Source organism: Stomoxys calcitrans, chromosome 2, assembly GCF_963082655.1.
Source record: "Stomoxys calcitrans chromosome 2, idStoCalc2.1, whole genome shotgun sequence".
Lineage (NCBI taxonomy): Eukaryota > Metazoa > Arthropoda > Insecta > Diptera > Muscidae > Stomoxys > Stomoxys calcitrans.
In genome coordinates, this window is record NC_081553.1 from 50,601,853 (window position 1) to 50,623,192 (window position 21,340).

Genomic DNA, 21,340 nt, shown 5'->3' on the forward strand with positions numbered 1-21,340 from the left:
ATTAAGAAAAAACTAAAATGATCGAATTCTGAGGTAATAAGAAAAATAAATTTGAATTTGGAATTTTTGTTGTTGTTTTATTGTTCTATAAAAAAATAATTTTTAAAAATAAATTTTTTATTGCATCCTCTGTATTTTAATTTGATGGAGGCTTTCTAACGCCACACAATAAATGACAGAATGCTGGGTAATCAATCATGGGAGGATCGTCCAAACATTTGGGTTTCACCAAGGGAGCATGTCTTAACGCTTCTGTAGCCTCCGATAATGAGAGTTTATCGCCGAAACTTGTCAATTCCTCATACATCCTATAATGAAAACAACACATTTTCATTATTTAATTATAATTATATAGCAAATATTATGATCTAAAAATATTCACAATTTATTTATTTATTTATTTTGAATTTCATTTATTAAATTTGGGATTGTTTGTAAAGATATCTTGGTAAACCTACATATTTTCATCTATTTTGCCAGTTCCATATAAGTCCCATTTACTCCAAGCTTCTAATAAAACGTCTTCCGGATCCAATTCCACGGTTCGGAAACTCATCAGTTCCACGAATGCGTCTAAATCAAGCGGATCCTTGGCCTGTAGTAAAGGTAGAAAAAACGAAATGTATTGGGTTGCCCAAAAAGTAATTGCGGATTTTTTAAAAGAAAGTAAATGCATTTTTAATAAAACTTAGAATGAACTTTAATCAAATATACTTTTCTCACACTTTTTTTCTAAAGCAAGCTAAAAGTAACAGCTGATAACTGACAGAAGAAAGAATGCAATTACAGAGTCACAAGCTGTGAAAAAAATTTGTCAACGCCGACTATATGAAAAATCCGCAATTACTTTTTGGGCAATCCATACAAAGTTTTAGTAAAAAGTCTTGTTCTTAGATTGAAGCGTAAAATTGTATTTGTTTGTTCATGTATATGTTTGTAGTTTTGAATAGGATAAAAACAGCAGATTCTATCTTCGTGAACTTCTTACCATTGCGGAGAATGGTCTGAAAGGAATAATAATTGGCTATACAGGGTAGCCCACACGACCAAGTACACTCGACCAAGCCCACACTGGTATATCTGTCAAATTAGAAGTGATAGCTACCCTGATAGGAAAAGAACAGTACTTTGCCAATACCGTCTGGAATTATTTTATTCGCATTATTGGCAAATATATATACCCTCCACCATGGATCGTATTTGAGTACTTTTTCCGGCATCTCATCTTAAAGGATAAAAAAAGATTTGCTCTGCTATTAGGGCGATATCAAGATATGGTCCAGTTCGGACGACAATTAAATTATATGTTGGAGACATGTGTACAATGTCAGCCAATTCGAATAAGAATTACGCCCTTTAGGGGCTCAAGAAGTAAAATAGAGAGATCGATTTATATGGGAGCTGTATCAGGCTATATACCGATTCAGACCATATTAAAAACACATGTTGATGGTCAAGAGAGGATCCGTTGTACAAAATTTCAGCCAAATCGGATAATAATTGCGACCTCTAGAGGCTCAAGAAGTCAAGATCCCAGATCGGTTTATTTTGGCAGCTATAGCAGGTTATGAACCGATTTGAACCTTTTTCGGCACAGCTGTTGAAAGTCATAATAAAATACGTTGTGCAAAATTTCGGCCAAATCGGATAGGAATTGCGCTCTGTAGAAGCTCAAGAAGTCAAGTCCCCAGATCGGGTTGTATGACAGCTATATCAGGTTATGGACCGATTTGAACCATACTTGGCACACTTGTTAGATATCATAATGAAATACTTTGTGCAAAAATTCGTTCAGATCGGATAAGAATTGCGCCCTCTAGAGGCTCAAGAAGTCAAGATTCAAGATCGGTTTATATGGCAGCTATATCAGGTTATGAGCCGATTTGAACCATACTAGGCACAGTTGTTGGATATCATGACAAAACACGTCGTGCAAAATTTCATTCAATCGGATAAGAATTGTGCCCTCTAGAGGCTCAATAAGTCAAGACCCAAGATGGGTTTATGTGGCAGCTGCATCAAAACATGGACCGATATGGCCCATTTACAATCCTAACAAACCTACACAAATAAGAAGTGTTTGTGCAAAATTTCAAGCGGCTAGCTTTACTCCTTCGACAGACAGACGGACGGACGGACAGACGGATGGACAGACGGACGGACATAGCTAGATCGACATTAAAAGTCATCACGATCAAGAATATATATACTTTATGGGGTCTCAGACGAATATTTCGAATAGTTACAAACAGAATGACGAAATTAGTATACCCCCATCCTATGGTGGAGGGTATAATACATTTAGTTAAAGTTCATAATTTTATTCTACACACCAAACTTTGCCGAACCAGCAAAAAAAAGCTTCTAGGAACCGAACAAAGATAATCAAGAGATCGGTTTATATGGGAGCTATACTAGGTTATAGACCGATTTGGACCGTAGTTGGCACAGTTGTTGGAAATCATAACGGAACACCACATGGAAGTCATTATAGAACACTTTGTGCAAAATTTCAGCCAAATCGGACACAAATTGCGGCTTGTAAGGGTTCAAGAAGTCAAATCGGGATATCGGTTTATATGGGAGCTATAGCAAACTACAGACCGATTTTATCCGTACTTTGCACAGTTATTGAAAGTTATTAAAGACCACAGCGTGTAAAATTTCATCCAAATCGGACAAAAATTGTGGCTTCCAGGGGCTCAAGAAATAAAATTGGGAGATCGTTCTATATGGGAGCTATATCAGGTTATAGACCGATTTCGACCGTACTTGGCACAGTTGTTAGAAGTCACTACAGAACAACACATGCAAAATTTCAACCAAATCGGACAGTCATAACGGAACACCACATGGAAGTTATAATAGAACACTATGAGCAAAAGTTCAGCCAAATCGGACAAAAATTGCGGCTTGTAAGGGTTAAAGAATTCAAATCGGGAGATTGGTTTATGTGGGAGCTATATCAGGTTCTTGACCGATTTGGACTGTACTTGACACAGTTGTTAGGAGTCATAACAAAGAATCACATGCAAAATTTCAGCCAAATCTGACAAAAATTGCGGCTTCCAGGGGCTCAAGAAGTCAAATCGGGAGATCGGTTTATATGGGAGCTATAGCCAAATCTGAACCGATATGACCCATTTGCAATTCCCAACAACCTACATCAATTAGAAGTATATGGGCTTTAGGCGTTCGACTGCTGTCGTGATTTCGACAAACGGACGGATGGACGGACATGACAAGATCAAATTAGAATGTCGAGAAGATCCAGAATATATATATTTCGAGCTGTTACAAAAGGAATGACTAGATTAGTATACCCCCATCCCATTATGGCGGTTAAGATTTGGATAAAGCTCCCATATATATATTCGTTCGATTTGTACTAACATTAGTGCGGTTATTTGTTAACCGACTCTCTCTCAAATAAGAAGAAAAGATGTGTCTCAAAATTACTGGTGATTTTCTTATAAATCGGTTCAGATTTAGACATAGCTACTTATAGCTTACAGAGCACGTCGTAAGTCATGCGATACTATAGACCTACAGACCAATAAGCCCTACGTCCTTTCTACTCAAAACCATGGAACGTATTGTGGACACCATGATAAATTGTAGGATATCCAGCGAACTGCTTAAATACAAACAGCATGCCTTTGTCAAGCGAAGGTCGGTGGAGACTGCCCTCGACGATGTTGAGCATAAAAAAGAAGAATCCATCGATGCCAAAACGTACACCCGGCGGAATGCATTGACATCGAGGGGCCTTTTAACAATGTGCGGACCGGCACATTGATTCAATCCTTAGGCCGGTAGCGGGTGGAACCGGTTCATAGAGACTGGATAAACCATATGGTAAGGAACAGGTGAATAAGTTGTGTGTCCCATGACACACACCTCCGATGGCTCTACAGGAGGATGATTAGACCAATACTTACTAACGCCTCAGTAGCTTTGGGGACTGCTATAATGAAAAAGTGCAACATAAGGACCATACAACAGGTTCAGAGAACATGTTGCCTTGGCATAGGCGGAGCGATGGGGACCACGCCCACTAGGGCACTGCAGACTATTCTAAATATCCGGCCCATTGACATACAGATTAAGTGTGAGGCCGCCATTGCAGCTATGAGACTTAAGATGATGGGAGAATGGATTGAGGATGGGTGCAGATCATACCATCGCTGTATAATCGAGGCGACGATAGGAAACCTGGAAGGAAGGGAAGAAGTTTCCGATCGGATTCCATGAGATGAACTTTGAAGTCGAGTGCGACGCACTGCTGCCATCGGCACAGTCTTGGATTGACGGAACCCTAGTACTGCCATCTGGAAGGTCATGTTACAGGGATGGATCAAAGCTAGAGGACAAAGTGGGTTTGGGGGTATACATTGAGAACGTCGAGAATGAACATCTTTACGGACATTTAAAAGGCCGTAAGGGCAATAACTTGACGATAACCAGGATGGTAAGGTCACGAACAGTCTTGCAGTGTAAAAAGGAAATTAATGCCTTCTCGGAGGATGGAAAAATATGATTCGTTTGGGTGCGGGGCCATAACGGAGTAAGGGGGAAAGAAAGGGCAGATGATGATGATAATGATGATGACAAAGGAAATGCTCCAACGTCTCATCATCTTCACCGCATGCCCTACACATGCTATCACTTACCTCACCGATTTTACAGAAGTGAGCTCGTAGTCCTATATGTCCCGTTATGATACCGTTATACTGACCTCCTTCTTGTAATAGCCTCGTTTTCTCACGATCTGGATCCTCCATAGGATTTTTGTTGTCCTACCAACCGATTCGTTGTTCCACAATGTTGCAGGCGCATTCGTCGCCCACTCCCTTTCCTCGAACTGCGTCGACCCGAAAGGCTTCGGGTTAACCAAGCTAATTGACGGCAGTCCTCTGGCCTCCATCGCCAAATCGTCTGCCTTTTCATTCCTCCTTACTCCATTATGGCCCGGCACCCAAACGATGCGGATTTTGACGTCCTCAGAGAAGGCGTTTATCTCCTTCTTACACTGCAAGACCGTTCGTGACCTTAACGTCCTGGTTGTTATTACCCTTATGGCAATTGTACTGTTGGTTAAGACCGTAGGACCGTATTATGGTCATGCAGTCTAAAACAGATCTCAGTCCCTGAGTTTTCAATGTAGACCCCCAGGCCCACTCTATCCTCTAGCTTTGATCCATCCGTGTAACATTACCTTCCAGATGGCAATAGTAGGGTTCCGTCAAAACAAGACTGTGCCGTTGGCAGCAGTGCCTCGCACTCGACTTCCAGGTTCATCTCAGATATCCGATTGGAAACCTTTTCCCTACCTTCCAGGTTTCCTATCGTCGTCTCGATTATACCGGGATGGTATGAGCTGCTCCCATCCTCAAATCATTCTCGCATCGTCTTAAATCTCATAGCCGCAGTGGCTGCCTAACACTTAGCCTGTATTTCAATGTCTAGAATAGTCTCCAGTGCCCTAGTGGGCGTGGTCCTTATCATGTTCCCTGCACCTGTTGTATGGTCCTTATGTTGCACTTTTTCACCATAGCAGTCATTTGATTTTCTTTGTTTTCTATCAGGGGATGTCCCATATGAATGCAGTGCATTGCGTTGGCGAAAGGAATTAAGAATTGGGGGTGGGGAAAGGATGTAGTGCTTATTGACATTTGTCTAAAACTTTGGATGTCAAAGTGGGTGGGAAAAACATCAGCCGGAAGTCGATTCCACATACGAATGGTTCGGGCGAAATAAGAATTCTCTCTATAATGCATTGTGCGGTCCGCTGGCCAATCAATTACAAACGGGTCTAAGTTCCTGGAATGTCTAGTATCCCTGACATATATTCTTACATCAGGAATAAGAAGACGAATATCAGACGAACACCCACCATAAAAGTACCCATAGAGCAGCGCTAAACAACCCACATTGCGACGATGATTAAGGGAGGCAATCGAGTTGGATACCCCACTGTCCCCAATCGACGCCATCGCTCTCCTCTGTACACGGTCCAGTAGCTCTGGAGATGATTTTGAAGCTCCAGCCCACACATGTCAGTTGTTCTCCATTTTCGGCCTTATGAATGTGGTGTAGATGTTAAGAAGATCAGACGGAGTGAAGTAATTTCTACACCGTTTAAGGAAGCCTTGAAACACTTGAATGCTTTTTTCGACACTTCGAATACATGTTTAGCACTTTGTATTTTCATGCCCAGAACATCAAGAGCTTCTGATTGCTCAACATCTAGACCGTTGATAGATAGAGATGATCGTAATGGGTCAGCGAATCGTTTGTGTGACAACAAGCAGCACTGAGTCTTCTGTGCATTAAAATCTACTCGATTCATTCGACCCCACTCAGAAATGGCCAGCAAATCTTGGCAGAGTGTATCGTCCATTACCGGCCTCTTGTCCTCAATCTCTTGGCCTATGATCGAATGAGTGCGAATGACAAAGATTACTGTCATCAGCAAATGATTAGAATGGATTCGATGTCTGACCCACCAGATCGTTGATGAAAATTAGAAGAAGAGAAGTAGAGAGAACATAGCCCTGGGGTACACCTGCGGTCAATTTATGATCATTGGATGAGAACCCATCTATAACAACTCGAATAGTGCGATCTCTGAGAAAGCTCGAAATAAATCGAATGAAGTCATTACCTACACCAAATGCGACAAGCTTTGATAGTAGTACACCCTGCCAGACCCTATCAAATGCCTTGGAGATATCCAGAGCCACAGCCTTACTCTCACCAAACCCGTAGAGCGATTTCTTTGGAACCCATACTGTTGGTCGCAAAGAACCTATTTACCTCTATAGAGCATAGTCTGTAATCCCGTATAAACTGATCTCCCATTTTGATTCTTGATCCTCTAGAAGGACCAATTCTGATCCTATTTGGCGGAAATTTTGAAAAATTTTGACTTTTGTTATGACTTTCAACAACTCTGTAAACTATGATCCCAATCGGTGTATAACACAATATATTGGGTTGTCCAAAAAGTAATTGCGGATTTTTTAAAAGAAAGTAAATGCATTTTTAATAAAACTTAGAATGAACTTTAATCAAATATACTTTTTTTACACTTTTTTTCTAAAGCAAGCTAAAAGTAACAGCTGATAACTGACAGAAGAAAGAATGCAATTACAGAGTCACAAGCTGTGAAAAAATTTGTCAACGCCGACTATGTGAAAAATCCGCAATTACTTTTTGGGCAACCATAGCTCCCATATAAACTGATCTCTCGATTTGAGATCTTGTGCACCTACTCCAAGTAATTCATATCCAATAATGGACTCTTCATAAATATTTCTTGTTATGATCTCCCCATGGTGGTGGGTATATCAGATTTGGCCCAGCCGAAATTTGAATGCTTTCACTTGTTTAATTATATTGTTTAATTGAATCCCTTTCAACTTACCTCCTTAAGCATTTCCTCCAACTGTTCTTCGCTGGTCTCACAGCCCAAGGCGGCAAAAGTAAACCTTAAATCGGCCTTCGATATCAAACCATCGCAATCGGTGTCAAATAGTAAAAATACCTGCAAAGGCAAGTAAAGTCCTTAGATGTATCCTTCAGGATAATATTTTTTCCAATTCAATGATTTACTTCCTTAAGCTCTGCCAGTTTTTTAATATCCACATCACGTTCCACATTAAAATCTTCAGGCACAATGATATCTGGGGCACGGAAAGGACCTTCCCTAACGGGTATTTTCAAACTAGGATTGAAAATTTCGTGAATGGCTTGCATAGCTTCCGATTCCGACTCCAATTGTGGCTGGATGGTGGAGGGTTTACGGGAAGCGGCGACTTTTTGGCGTCGCTATTATAAGGATATTATTTTTAAAATAAAAAATTTTTCTTAATTCTTTTTTGTTTCTTTTTTTCTGATAATACCTTTTCCAAATCTTCATATGAAATTGCATGTTCACTGGTCATTTTCACTATACAATATTTTTTGTTTTAAATTTTTTTTCAAATCCTTTATCCTTCAGGATATTTAAAAAACTGTCGCGTTTTTTTAGCGCAAATACCACTTGAGTTCACTTCCCGTCAAGTTCCGAAATTAAACTGAATTTTGATTTTAGCCAATTTTGACAAATTCATTTGATCGATTATGCGAGTTATAAAATTTATATATGGTTCGATGTATTTTTTTTTTTTTTTTTTGCTTAAGAATGTTTTCCGAAATTGACACAAATTCTCATATATTTAACATACATCAGAGTATTTTTATATGAAAATATTATAAAGGTAGATGTGGCTATTGATTTTTCAATTTCTTCTTTGGTGTGTGCGCGTAGGGGTTTATTCAACTCTTGGAACGCCACATTTACTGCTTGAGATGTATGAATGAATTATGCACACTCCTGGTGAGTCTTTGGCTGCCCCCAAAGGCGACTGACAACTTGTTGTACGATGGAATTGTGTGTTCAGTTCTTACGATGCATTTGTTTCAATATAATTTATTAAGTTTGTGATGTGAGGTGGGTAACATAAATAAACAAATGTTGCACCACAGCTGTGGTAAAGGATATTTTAACTCAGTGGATTGGTTTACAACATCTTGAAGGAAGAACGATGGATCCATTGATAAGTAGTCCTAAAGATCCACAATCACTTTTTATACCCTACACCACTACTGTGGTACAGGGTATTATAACTTAGTGCATTTGTTTGAAACACCCAAAAGGAAGAGGGATAGATCCATTTATAAGCATACCGATAGACAGAGAATCACTTTTTGATTGGATTTAGCTATGATCGTCTGTCTGTCCGTCTGTCCATGTTAATTTGTGTACAAACTACAGGTCGCAATTTTCATCCGATCGTCTTCAAATTTGGTACAGGCATATTCTTCGGAGTAGAGACGAAGCCTATTGAATTTAGAAGGAATCGGTTCAGATTTGGATGTAGCTCCCAAACATGTGTTCATCCGAATTGCAGTAATAATGCAATAAAAAGGTCATTAACCGATTCTCTCGAAATTTGGCAGGAAGGATTTTCTTATGACTGTCGACATTATTGGTGAATTTCATAGAAATCGGTTCAGATTTGGATATAGCTTTCATATATATATCGCCCGATATTCACTCCTAGAACCATTGCAAGAGCATTTATTGATCAATCTTCCCAAAATTTTGTACAACACCTTCTTCGACGACTACCACAATATCTAAGAAGATTTCTTGAAATTGAATCAGATTTGGATATAGCTCCCATATATATATTCGTCCGATTTGCAGTAATAATGCAATAAATATGTCACTTGTTAACCGATTCTCTCGAAATTTGGCAAAAAGGATTTTCTTATGACTGCCGACATTATTGGTGAATTTCATAGAATTCGGTTCAGATTTGGATATAGCTCTCATATATATATCGCCCGATTTTAACTCCTAGAACCATTGCAAGAGCATTTATTGATCAATTTTCCCAAAATTTTGTACAACACCTTCTTCGACGACTGTCACAATATCTAAGAAGATTTCTTGAAATCGAATCAGATTTGGATATAGCTCCCAAAAATGTGTTCATCCGATTTGCAGTAATAATGCAATAAATATGTCACTTGTTAACCAATTCTCTCGAAATTGGGTAGGAAGGATTTTCTTATGACTCTCGACATTATTGGTGAATTTCATAGAAATCGGTTCAGATTTGGATATAGCTCTCATATATATATCGCCCGATTTTCATTCCTGGAACCATTGCAAGAGCATTTATTGATCAATCTTCCCAAAATTTGTACAACGCCTTGCTCGACGACTACCACATTATCTGTGAAGTTTGCTCGAAATCGGTTCAGAATTAGATGTAGCTCCTATAAATATGTTCTTCAGATTTTGGGCAATTTGCAATAATGTTGTCATTTTTCAAACGTTGTTATTACAGTTTGAACACATTTGGTCGCCGAGGTCCATCAAAATTGGTTCAGAATTGGATATAGCTAACACATTGTATCTATAGGTTAGGTGTAGGGTATAGTACAGTCTGCACCGCCCGACTTTTGCCCTTCCTTACTGGTTTATTCGTATATCTGTCTGTGTGTCCATGTCAATTTGTGTATAAGGTCAGGCAGCAATTTTCATTCGACCATCATTCAATTTGGCACAGACATTTTTTTTTGCCCCAGAGTTGAGGTCTACAAGGAATCATCACATGTGCTTCCTTTTCGATGTTGGCCCTTTAAAATCCTCCCACTTTAATATTCCATCTTATTATTTCTTTAATTTCAGCGTTTGATATGCTCCCACAGCTGCTTTGATGATCAACCATCGCATACACATGATCAGATAAATCTCAGGAGAACGGATGTCAAGCAATGGAATTACAAATTGAAATGCCTAAATTGCCAAGATTGATGTATACCGAGATGAAGTGCACCAAAATTTAGATAATTTTTAGCATAAACTATTGACGATGACGAATGCAATAAATAAGCCACGGGAAGAGTGAGAGGGGGAGGCAGTGAAATGTGTGTTGTTTGGAAAATATTTTATCGCAAAGTTTGGACATTTGGATGATATATGTAATGGCTGTGATTTAAATAGCTTTTATGCCCTCATAATTACAATCTAATGGAGCGAAACATTTTTATTTTGTTAAAAAAATCCTATAAAACACTTTTTTGGCGATTTAAAAGATTTCAAAACGTTTGTGATATAAGAAAAGGGTAATTAAATTTCGGCCGGGCCGTATCTTATATACCCTCCACCATGGATCGCATTTGTCAAATTGTTTGAATGACTTTTCATATATATATGAGCTATATCAAGTTATTTACCAATATGGACCTTACTTGTACTGGCTGTAAAAAATCATTGAACTCCAACTCCCAAACTACAGGCAAATCGAGTAATAATTACGACCTCCAGATGATCAGAAAGTCAAATTGGGAGTTCGGTTTATATGGCAGCTATATCAGGTTATCAACCGATTTAGACTATACTTGGAACAGTTGTTGGAAGTCACAACAAAACGACATATTAAAAATTTCCACAAAATTGGATAAGAATTGCGCCCTCTAAAAGCTCAAGATGTCTAATCGAGAGATCGGTTTATATGGTTACGAACTTTTTTGAACCATACTTAGCACAGTTGTCGGAAGTAATTCTAAAACGATATGTGCAAAATTACAACCAACTCGAATAAGAATTGCGGCCTCTTGAAGCTCAAGAAGTGAAGACCCATTATCGGTTTATATGACAACTATATCAAAACATGGACCGATGAGGCCTATTTACAATCCCAACCGATCTGCACTAGTAAGAAGTATTTGCGCAAAATTTCAAGCGCCAAGCTTTACTCCTTCGAAAGTTAGCGCGTTTTCGAGAGACAGACGGACGGACGGGCGGACGTACGGAGGGTGTAACAAGTAAAAGTTTGCTAAGTTCGGCCGGGACGAATCTTGGGAACCCATCACCATGGATTCTGCTAAAAATTTCTAAAAAATAAATTTAGTTTAAGGGCATAATTTTATTCGATATACCAAATTTCTGCCAAACCAGCAAAAATTAAAGTTTCTAGGAACCGATCAAGGATGATCAAGAGACAGGTTTACATGGGAGCTATATCAGGGTATAGACTGACTGTATGAAAGTCATAACAGAACACTACATGCAAAACTTCAGCCAAATTGGACAAAAATTGCGGCTTGTAAGAGCACAAGAAGTCAAATAGGGAGATCGGTTCATATGGTAGCTATATCAGGTTATAGACCGATTCGGACTATACTTGACACAGTTATTGAATGTCATAACAAAAATTGCGGCTTGTAAGGGCTCAAGAAGTAAAATCGGGAGATGGGTTGATATAAGAGCTGTATCAAGTTATTGACCGATTTGGACTACGCACAGTTGTTGAGAGTCGCATAGTAACACCACGTGCAAAAGTTCAGCCAAATCGACAAAAATTGGAGCTTGTAAGGGTCAAATGGGGAGATCGTTTCATATGGTTACAGACCGATTCGGACTATACATCGCACAGTTATTGGAAGTCTTTACAGAACATTACATGCTAAACTTCAGCCAAATCGGACAAAAATTGCGGCTTGTAGCGACTCAAGAAATCAAATTGCTGTAAGCGTCCGAGCGCTATAGTGATTTCGATAGACGGACGGACGGACATGGCTAGATCGAGTTAGGACGTAGAGACGATCAAGAATATATGTACTTTATTTTGCACAGATACTTACTTTTGATGTAGGTCATTGAGGATTGCCAATTGGGGATATTGGTTCGGAATTCGATATAGCTCCCATATAAACCGATCTCCCGATTCGATTTCTTGATCTCCTGGTAGCCACATTTTTCGTCCGACTTAGCGTTAATTTTGCACATGGAGCTCTATTAGGACTTCCAATAACTATGGCAAGAACAGTCCAAATCGATCCATAATCTGATATAGCTTCGATTTGGCTGAAATTTTGCATATGATGTTCTGCTATAACTGATTACTATACTAAGTAAAGTCCAAATATAACATCCAAATATATTATGGGTATGGGGAGCAGAAAGATTATTGAAATGAGATCAGTTACTAAAGGGTGATTTTTTTGAGGTTAGGATTTTCATGCATTAGTATTTGACAGATCACGTGGGATTTCAGACATGGTGTCAAAGAGAAAGATGCTCAGTATGCTTTGACATTTCATCATGAATAGACTTACTAACGAGCAACGCTTGCAAATCATTGAATTTTATTACCAAAATCAGTGTTCGGTTCGAAATGTGTTCATTCACCGTAACGTTGCGACCAACAGCATCTTTGAAAAAATACGGTCCAATGATTCCACCAGCGTACAAACCACACCAAACAGTGCATTTTTCAGGATGCATGGGCAGTTCTTGAACGGCTTCTGGTTGCTCTTCACTCCAAATGCGGCAATTTTGCTTATTTACGTAGCCATTCAACCAGAAATGAGCCTCATCGCTGAACAAAATTTGTCAAAATTTGAACACATTTCGAACCGAACACTGATTTTGGTAATAAAATTCAATGATTTGCAAGCGTTGCTCGTTAGTAAGTCTATTCATGATGAAATGTCAAAGCATACTGAGCATCTTTCTCTTTGACACCATGTCTGAAATCCCACGTGATCTGTCAAATACTAATGCATGAAAATCCTAACCTCAAAAAAATCACCCTTTACAATAAAATAATAGTGGAAATTGCAGCTGCAGTAAATTGACACCGCAATACAAATTATATGGAAGCTATATCCATATCGTAACCGATGTGGACCATTTGCAAACCCCAACGAACTACAGCAATATCAAGTATCTGTACAAAATTTCAAGCAGCTAGTTCTACGCGTTCGACCGCTATCGTGATTTTGACAGACGGATGGACATGGCTAATTCGACTCAGAATGTCGAGACGATCGAGAATATATAAACTTTATGGGGTCCTAGATCTATATTTCAAGGTGTTACAAACGAAATGACTAGATTAGTCACCATCCTATGGTGGGGTGACTTATAGCCATTCATTTATTTTTATACACTCCACCATAGGATGGGGGTATACTAATTTCATCATTCCGTTTGTAACACCTCGAAATATGCGTCTAAGATCCCATAAAGTACATATATTCTTCATCGTCATGACTTTTAAGTCGATCTAGCTATGTCCGTCCGTCTGTCTGTTGAAAGCACGCTAACTTTCGAAGGAAAAATTTAGCACAAATACTTTTTAGTAATGTAGGTTAGTTGGGATAATAAATGGCCATAATCGGTCCATGTTTTGATATAGCTGCTATATAATCTTGAGTCTTGACTTCTTGAGCATCTAGATGGCCCAATTCTAATCCGATTTGGCTGATATTTTGCAGGTGATGTTTAAGTATGACTTCCAAAAACTGTGCTAAATATGGTTAAAATTGGTTCATAACCTTATATAGATGCCATATTCACCAATCTTGGGTCTTGACTTATTCAGTTTGTAGAGGGCGCAATTCTTATCCGATTAGGCTGTAATTTTGCACATGGTGTTTTGGTATCACTTTCAACAACTGTGCTGTTTTGTTCAAATTAGTGCATAACCTGATATAGCTGTCATATAAACCGATCTTGGATTTTGACTTCTTGAGCCACTAGAGGGCGCAAGTATCTTCCGATTTGGGTGAAATTTAGCACAAAGTGTTTTGTTATGATTTCCAACAACTGTGGTATGTATGGTTCAAATCGGTATATAACCTGATATAGCTGCCATATAAACCGATCTTGGAACTTGACTTCTTAAGCCTCTAGAGGTCGCAATTCTTATCCGATTTTGCTGAATTTTGTACCGGCTTCTCCCATGATCTTTAACATACATGTCCAATATAGTCGTAATCGATTTATAGCCCGATATATCTCCCACATAAACCTATCTCCCAATCTAATCGCCCTATCTAAATCTGAGCCGATTACTATGAATTTCACTAATGGTAAGAAGAGTCATTAGAGAAACTTTTATGCACAGTTTCGCGAGGATCGGTTAACAAATGACGATATTATTGAAGTATTAGTCGAAATCGGACGAACATATATATGGGAGTTAGAATCCTAGAACAACATCAAGGAACAAACTAGTGGTTGATCTTAGAAAATGATGCAGAACACTCTTCAATAGGACGAAAGCCTAGAGGGCACCACAGTTCCAATCCTGTGATGTCTATTAAGTTGAGTTAAAAAAATTCAAGCAAACATTTTTTAAGCTCGGCCGGCCGAATCTTTTGCAACAAGAGTCGAAATCGGGCGAACATGTATATGGGAGTTATAACCAAATCTGAACCTATTTCCGAACCGACCAAAAAATATGCCTACAATAATTTTGTACCAAAATTAGCATGGACAGAAAGACAGGCAGACAGACGGACATAGCTAAGTCCGTATGTCTGTTTGTCCGTCTGTTTGTCTTTCTGTCCATGTTAATTTGTGTACAAAATTTTGTGGCCATATTTTTTTTTTCGCCGGTTGGAAATCGGTTCAGATTTGGTTATAACACCCATATATATGTTCGCCCAATTTCGACTCTTGTGGCAAAATATTCGGCCGGCCGAGATTAAAAATGTTGGCTTGCATTTTCTTAACTCAGCCTAATAGACATCACAGGATTGGAACTGTGGTGCCCTCTAGGCTTTTGCTTATTGAAGAGTGTTCTGCATTACTTTCTAAGACCAACCACTAGTTTGTTCCTTTATGTTGTTCAAGGAATTCGTTTCTGATTTATACAATTACTTGATGGTCCGCCAGAGTATTTATATCGCACGAGCACAACACTTTGGAGGGTTCCCGCACTTCATTATCTTATGCTCACTCTTGCCACATTAAACGCACAGACCCATACCGTTCTTTCTCGTTCCCTGTTTGTTTTATTATCCAGCTGTATGTTTACTCTTCCAAAGCAGCTGATCTTGGTTAATAAGCTGGTAGTTTGTAATTCCCTATAGAAGTCTGCTGGTATTAAGCAACTCATTGGTAGGGAGAAGAAAGCTATTCTGCTCTCTGCAATAATGTGATTTTAGCTCTCATTTGATAAAGCTCCAATATAAATCAAATCTTCCGATATGAATTCAGAATTATAGAACTATCGAGATTGGGTAAAGTATTATGGCGAATATTTCGAACTTCTACAATCATGAAGGAGTTAGGTAGGTTAGGTAAGAGTGGCAGTCCTTCACAGACGCACTTAGACAATTTTAAGTCCATTGTGATACCACAGCAGCGACCAAGACAGAGGCTTCTGGCGGGAATCGAACCCACTACCCCTGCACTGGTAATCCAAGCACCCTACCAACTCGGCTAACGGGGCGCCTTCATTAAGGAGTTATAAACATATACTTAAAAAATTACCAAAAGGTCTCCTCGCTTAAATGTTTAAATATTCTTCAACGCATCACGTCTAAACTTCTAACTAAACTAAATTAAATTTCCCATTAACATTCCATTAAGGGACAAGGGATACTCCGCTCCTCTAAACTTCAAAAATTCGAAATTAATTTCCACCGATTGTTTACAAGATATTTCAAAAGCAAGGAAATTGGTCCTTCTATGTTGTTACATCTTTTCTTAATCAAACACTTTTTCATGATAATTTTTAAAATTACATTGCAACTACATTGTCTTAAAACAACAGCTGGTGTAACTGGTCCATCGAAAGAAGAAATGAAGATCTTATCCAATTGGCATATTTCATAAAACCAATGAGGCTTTTCATTTTAATAAAATAAAAAAAAAAAAAACTTACTTGGGTCGTAGTTGTAAATGCTTAAAACGCAACGAAATGATTTCCTCATTCGAGCCGGTAATGAAAATCACTAAGCAATCGTTTTTGGCGTGACGGGCCATTGAAGCATTCACTGCGACAAATGTTGGCATTTTCGATGTGCCATTATGATCTTGGGCATGTAAACAAGAGCATTCTAAACAAAATTCAAATGAGGAAAATAAAAAAAAAAACGAAAATATATAAAATTCACAAATTACGACATCAGGTTTTAGGTTGTCTTTACCCAGAAAGAGATTTGCATTTGTCACTGTTGGTGCTGAATTCACTAGCGCCAATCTAAAGGTGGTCAACACAAAGGATATTTTAATTATAAGGCTTAACATAATGCAATTTTGTTTGGGGATTTTTTTTTTTAATTGATCTCTTCTAATTTCCACTTTCACTTCTCAATAAATTGGTCACGTTTTTTTATCTGTTTGGTTTTTTGTTTATTAATAATCCCTTCTTCGAAGCCGAACTCATTCACGTCTAAAATATGGCACGTTCTAATCGTAACTAAACCGTGTCTGTTCACCGGCAAATTGTTACAGTTAATGTGCCTCCAACTCGAGGACTTTTAAGAAGACACCAGAAAAAACAACAACAACAACCGCAGTAGAGGCACTGAGAAATTATGAATCGGTCAGTCTCCTTTTTTCACTTTTTATCTAAGCCCCGACAAACATGAATGGCAGACAGTGCTATATGGGTGGCTGTGTGTGTCTGATGGTTGCTGCATGTGTGTGTGTGTGTGAGTTATTCCTGCTCGAGAGGAAACGGAAATAGCATTATGTGGTCATATCACTTCAGTGCTACTAACCTAAACACATGAGTTTGTATTTGTATATAACCTTGGGATAGCCTGGCAACGATTTTGATTATCTTGCAACACAATTTGAAGTTTTAAATTAATTCTCTGAATTTTAAGGTAGATGAAAAATAATAAATAATCTCATTAAAAAATAGATATGACTGGCTTCTTTTGAGTTTGTAATATAAAAAATGATAAATGAACAACAAAACTTAGGAAGTACTAGCAGAAGTTGAAGGTCAATATATACAGAAAGTCTGATGAAATGAGAATATGGTGTTTTATGTGACAAAATTCATGGAAGGTTGAGGATGGGAGCAGCTCACACCATAGCGGTATAATCGAGGCGATAGGAAACCTGGAAGGAAGGGAGGACGTTTCCGATCGAATAGCTGAGACAACACTTGATGTCGAGTGTGAAGCACTGCTGCCAGCGGCCCACTTTTGGTTTGACGGAACCCTAGTATGGCCATATGGAAGATCATGTTACACGGATGGATCAAAGCTGGAGGACAGGGGTGGGACCTGGATGTCTATATTGAGAACCCAGGGACTGAGATCTTTTTTATACTGCCTGATAATACGGTCCTACAGGCAAAAATCCGGGCGTGATAGCATGTGTAGGACATGTGGGGTTGGAGCATTTACTTTGTCATTGCCGTCTTTCGCCGCTAACATAAATCGGTACTTGGGTGGGTACACGATACCAGACGCACAACAAGCCGATTACTGGCTTAGGTCTAAGTCCATATTGCCATGCGGCGGATGAATATCTGCACCCTCTTTTCAACCTAACCTAACCCACCAATCACAGTTCATTACTCAATATACAGAGATCTGCTTAGGGGAGACAAGGACAAAAAGCCTCAGTACACTGTTTCACATATTGTTCACCGAACTGCAGATCAAAGTATTTGAGGCATGTAGTACCTAAAGACTCCTTGATCACGATTTGAATTGAAAGCGGATAATGATATGAATATGAATTTGTGGATTTCTTTTATGAACAACTTTGGGACTTTGTATACAATAAAATTGCAAAAATTTATGACGAATACAAAGGATGGATATTTTTTTATGGAGCAAAATATTGCCAAACAACCTACACAATGTAGAATTTTTATACCCTCCACCATAAGATGGGGGTATACTAATTTCGTCATTCTGTTTGTAACTACTCGAAATATTCGTCTGAGACCCCATAAAGTATATATATTCTTGATCGTTGTCACATTTTATGTCGATCTAGCCATGTCCGTCTGTCCGTCCGTCCGTCCGTCCGTCCGTCTGTCTGTCGAAAGCACGCTAACTTCCGAAGGAGTAAAGCTAGCCCCTTGAAATTTTGCACAAATACTTCTTATTAGTGTAGGTCGGTTGGTATTGTAAATGGGCCATATCGGCCCATGTTTTGATATAGCTGCCATATAAACCGATCTTGGGTCTTGACTTCTTGAGCCTCTAGAGTGCGCATTTCTTATCCGATTGGGATGAAATTTTGCACGACGTGTTTTGTTATGATGTCCAACAACTGTGCCAAGTATGGTTCAAATCGGTTCATAATCTGATATAGCTGCCATATAAACCGATCTTGGGTCTTGACTTCTTGAGCCTCTAGAGTGCCCAATTCTTATCCGATTTGAATGAATTTTGGCACGACGTGTTCTGTTATGATATCCAACAACTGTGCTAAATATGGTTCAAATCGGTCCATAATCTGATATAGCTGCCATATAAACCGATCTTGGGTCTTGAATTCTTGAGCCTCTAGAGTGCGCAATTCTTATCCGATTGGCATGAAATTTTGCACGATGTGTTTTGTTATGATATTCAACAACTGTGCCAAGTATGGTCCTAATCGGTCCATAACCTGATATAGCTGTCATGTAAACCGATCTTGGGTCTTGACTTCTTAAGCCTCTAGAGTGCGCAATTCTTATCAGATTATAATGAAATTTTGCACGACGTGTTTTGTTATGATATTCAATAACTGTGCCAAGTATGGTCCTAATCGGTCCATAACCTGATATAGCTGCCATATAAACCGATCTTGGGTCTTGACTTCTTAAGCCTCTAAAGTGTGCAATTCTTACAGATTTACAGATTGGAATGAAATTTTGCACGACATGTTTTTTTTTATGATATCCAACAAGTGTGCCAAAAATGGTTCAAATCGGCTCATAAACTGATATAGCTGTCATATAAACAGATCTGGGGACTTGACTTCTTGAGCCTCTAGAAGTCGCAATTATTATCCGATTTGCCTGAAATTTTGTACGATGGGTCCTCTCTTGACCATCAACATACGTGTTTATTATGGTCTAAGTCTGTTTATAGCCCGATACAGCTCCCATATAAATCGATCTCTCTATTTTATTTCTTGTTTTTTTTTTGTTGTTTCCAGCCTGGCAACGTTTGGTGCAAGGTTTTTTGTTTGTGGTCTTAGGCTAGGTAAGAGTGACAGTCCTTTCTAGACTGATACCGCATTGCTGGCTCTGCGAGTTCGACTGCTATAGCGATTTCCACCGACGGACAAACACGAAGTCGGATGGACACGAGGACGGACGGACACGAGGACGGACGGACACGAGGACGGACGGACACGAGGACGGACGGACGGACACGAGGACGGACGGACGGACACGAGGACGGACGGACGGACACGAGGACTGACACCAGGACGGACACCAGGACGGACGACTCCTATAGTGTTGGATATAAAAAACCAAAAATTAGTTTTTATACCCACCACCACAGGTTAGAGAGGGGACTATGCTGGATTGCTTGCAAATGCAAATTTGCCCATGATAATGTTCACAGAGGACAGTAGCACACTTCTCACTTATCAGTGCTGTGCGATTTAATTTTAAGCTCAATGATAACGCACTTCCTTTTTATAGCCGAGTCCGAACTGGGTGCAGCATTGCGATATCTCTTTGGTGAAATATTTTTACATAGCGGAGTACCACACAAATTTTGCTAGCATTAGGAGGAGATAACCACAGTTGAAATTTTGAAAATTTTTTCTGATGTTCTCGCCAGGACTCGTACACAGGCGTTCAGAGTCATAGACGTACATGCTATCCTCTGCGATACGGTAGCCTTCTATTCTGTATCAACAGTTGAACTACGGTATTTACTTAGCTTGCCTCCGCTTGTTTAACCCATGAATGAAGAAAGAAATTTCGTTAGTGCATGAGAATTGGCTCATTACTACTGCGATCGTGAATAGGGAATGTTGGCCAGCTCTATGCACTTCTTTTGGAACTTTTTGATGAGACGTGGAAACAAGATGAACGGACAGTGACAATGGTCTAATAAACGCAAATTTTACCCATGAACATTCCACTAAGGAACGGGGGCAAACTTCCCACTTATCAATGAGTGCAGTCCGATTCAAGTTTAAGCTCAATGATAAGGGGCCTCCGTTTTTATAGCCGAGTCCGAACGCCGTGCCGCAGTGCGACACCTCTTTGGAGAGAAGTTTTACATGGCATAGTACCTCACAAATGTTGCCAACATTAGGAGGGGAAAACCACCGTCGAAAATTTTTTCGGATGGTCTCGCCAGGATTCGAACCCAGGCCTTCAGCGTCATAGGCAGACATGCTAACCACTGCTCTACGGTGGCCTCCGACAATGGTCGAATAAGTTACAAATTTATTCGTATCGCGACTTTCATACGGGGAGCTCAAACAATTTTAAGTCTAAGCCTGTGTTCGAGTCCTGGCGAGAACATCAGAAAAATTTTACAGCCTTTCTAAGCTTATGGCTGCCATATAAACCGATCTCGGATCTTGACATTTGCGCCTCTAGAAGGCTCAATTCTTATCCGATTTGTCTGAAATTTTGCATGGGGTTTCTGCTTTGTCCTTTAAAAACTGTATCAAGAATGGTTCATAACCTGATAAAGCTGTCATGTAAACCAATCTCAGATCTTGACTTCTTGAGACTCTACAGGGAGTAATTCTTATCCGATTTGGCTGAAATTTTAAGCAATTTGTTTTGTTTTATCTCGTAACAATTATGCTAAATATGTTCCAAATCGGTTTATGATATAGCTCCCATATAAACCTATCGCGGATTTTGACGTCTTGAGTCTCTAAATGGTACATTTGTTATCCCGTTTGACTGGAATTCTGCATGAATTGTTTTGTTTTGACTTCCAACAACTGTGCTCAGTATGGTTCAAATCGGTTCATGACCAGATATAGCTCTCATATTGACCGATCTCCGCCTCCGGAAAGCGCAATTACCATTCGATTTAG

At 39.2% G+C, this 21,340-nt stretch overlaps 2 protein-coding genes across 2 annotated transcripts in view; both read right to left on the reverse strand.

The window, feature by feature from the left end:
- Positions 1-16,779, reverse strand: part of LOC106083112 (uncharacterized) — a 32,420-nt gene extending 15,641 nt beyond the window's left edge. The window contains exons 1-2 of the mRNA XM_059361441.1: positions 16,510-16,779; positions 16,245-16,419 (exon numbers count right to left, since the gene is read on the reverse strand). Of these exons, the coding sequence (XP_059217424.1) occupies positions 16,245-16,419; positions 16,510-16,609 (275 nt within the window). The 5' untranslated portion in view covers positions 16,610-16,779. The remainder of the gene's footprint in view (positions 1-16,244; positions 16,420-16,509) is intronic.
- On the reverse strand, positions 51-8,143 carry LOC106083128 (squidulin). The gene is made up of 5 exons (XM_059362191.1): positions 7,908-8,143; positions 7,618-7,833; positions 7,430-7,549; positions 459-595; positions 51-308 (listed from the first exon to the last, which is right to left on the reverse strand). Exons 1-5 carry the CDS (start codon positions 7,947-7,949, stop codon positions 137-139), a joined length of 687 nt encoding a protein of 228 aa, XP_059218174.1. The 5' UTR covers positions 7,950-8,143; the 3' UTR covers positions 51-136.
- Positions 16,780-21,340: the final 4,561 nt, after the last annotated feature.

Coding starts and splice junctions, on each gene's coding strand:
- LOC106083128 (XM_059362191.1), bottom strand. CDS start 7,949: ATGACCAGTGAACATGCAATTTCATATGAAGATTTGGAAAAG. Junction 7,550..7,617: donor AACTGGCAGAGCTTAAGGAA/GTAAATCATTGA, acceptor TTGCCTTTGCAG/GTATTTTTACTATTTGACAC. Junction 309..458: donor GGCAAAATAGATGAAAATAT/GTAGGTTTACCA, acceptor TTTTCATTATAG/GATGTATGAGGAATTGACAA.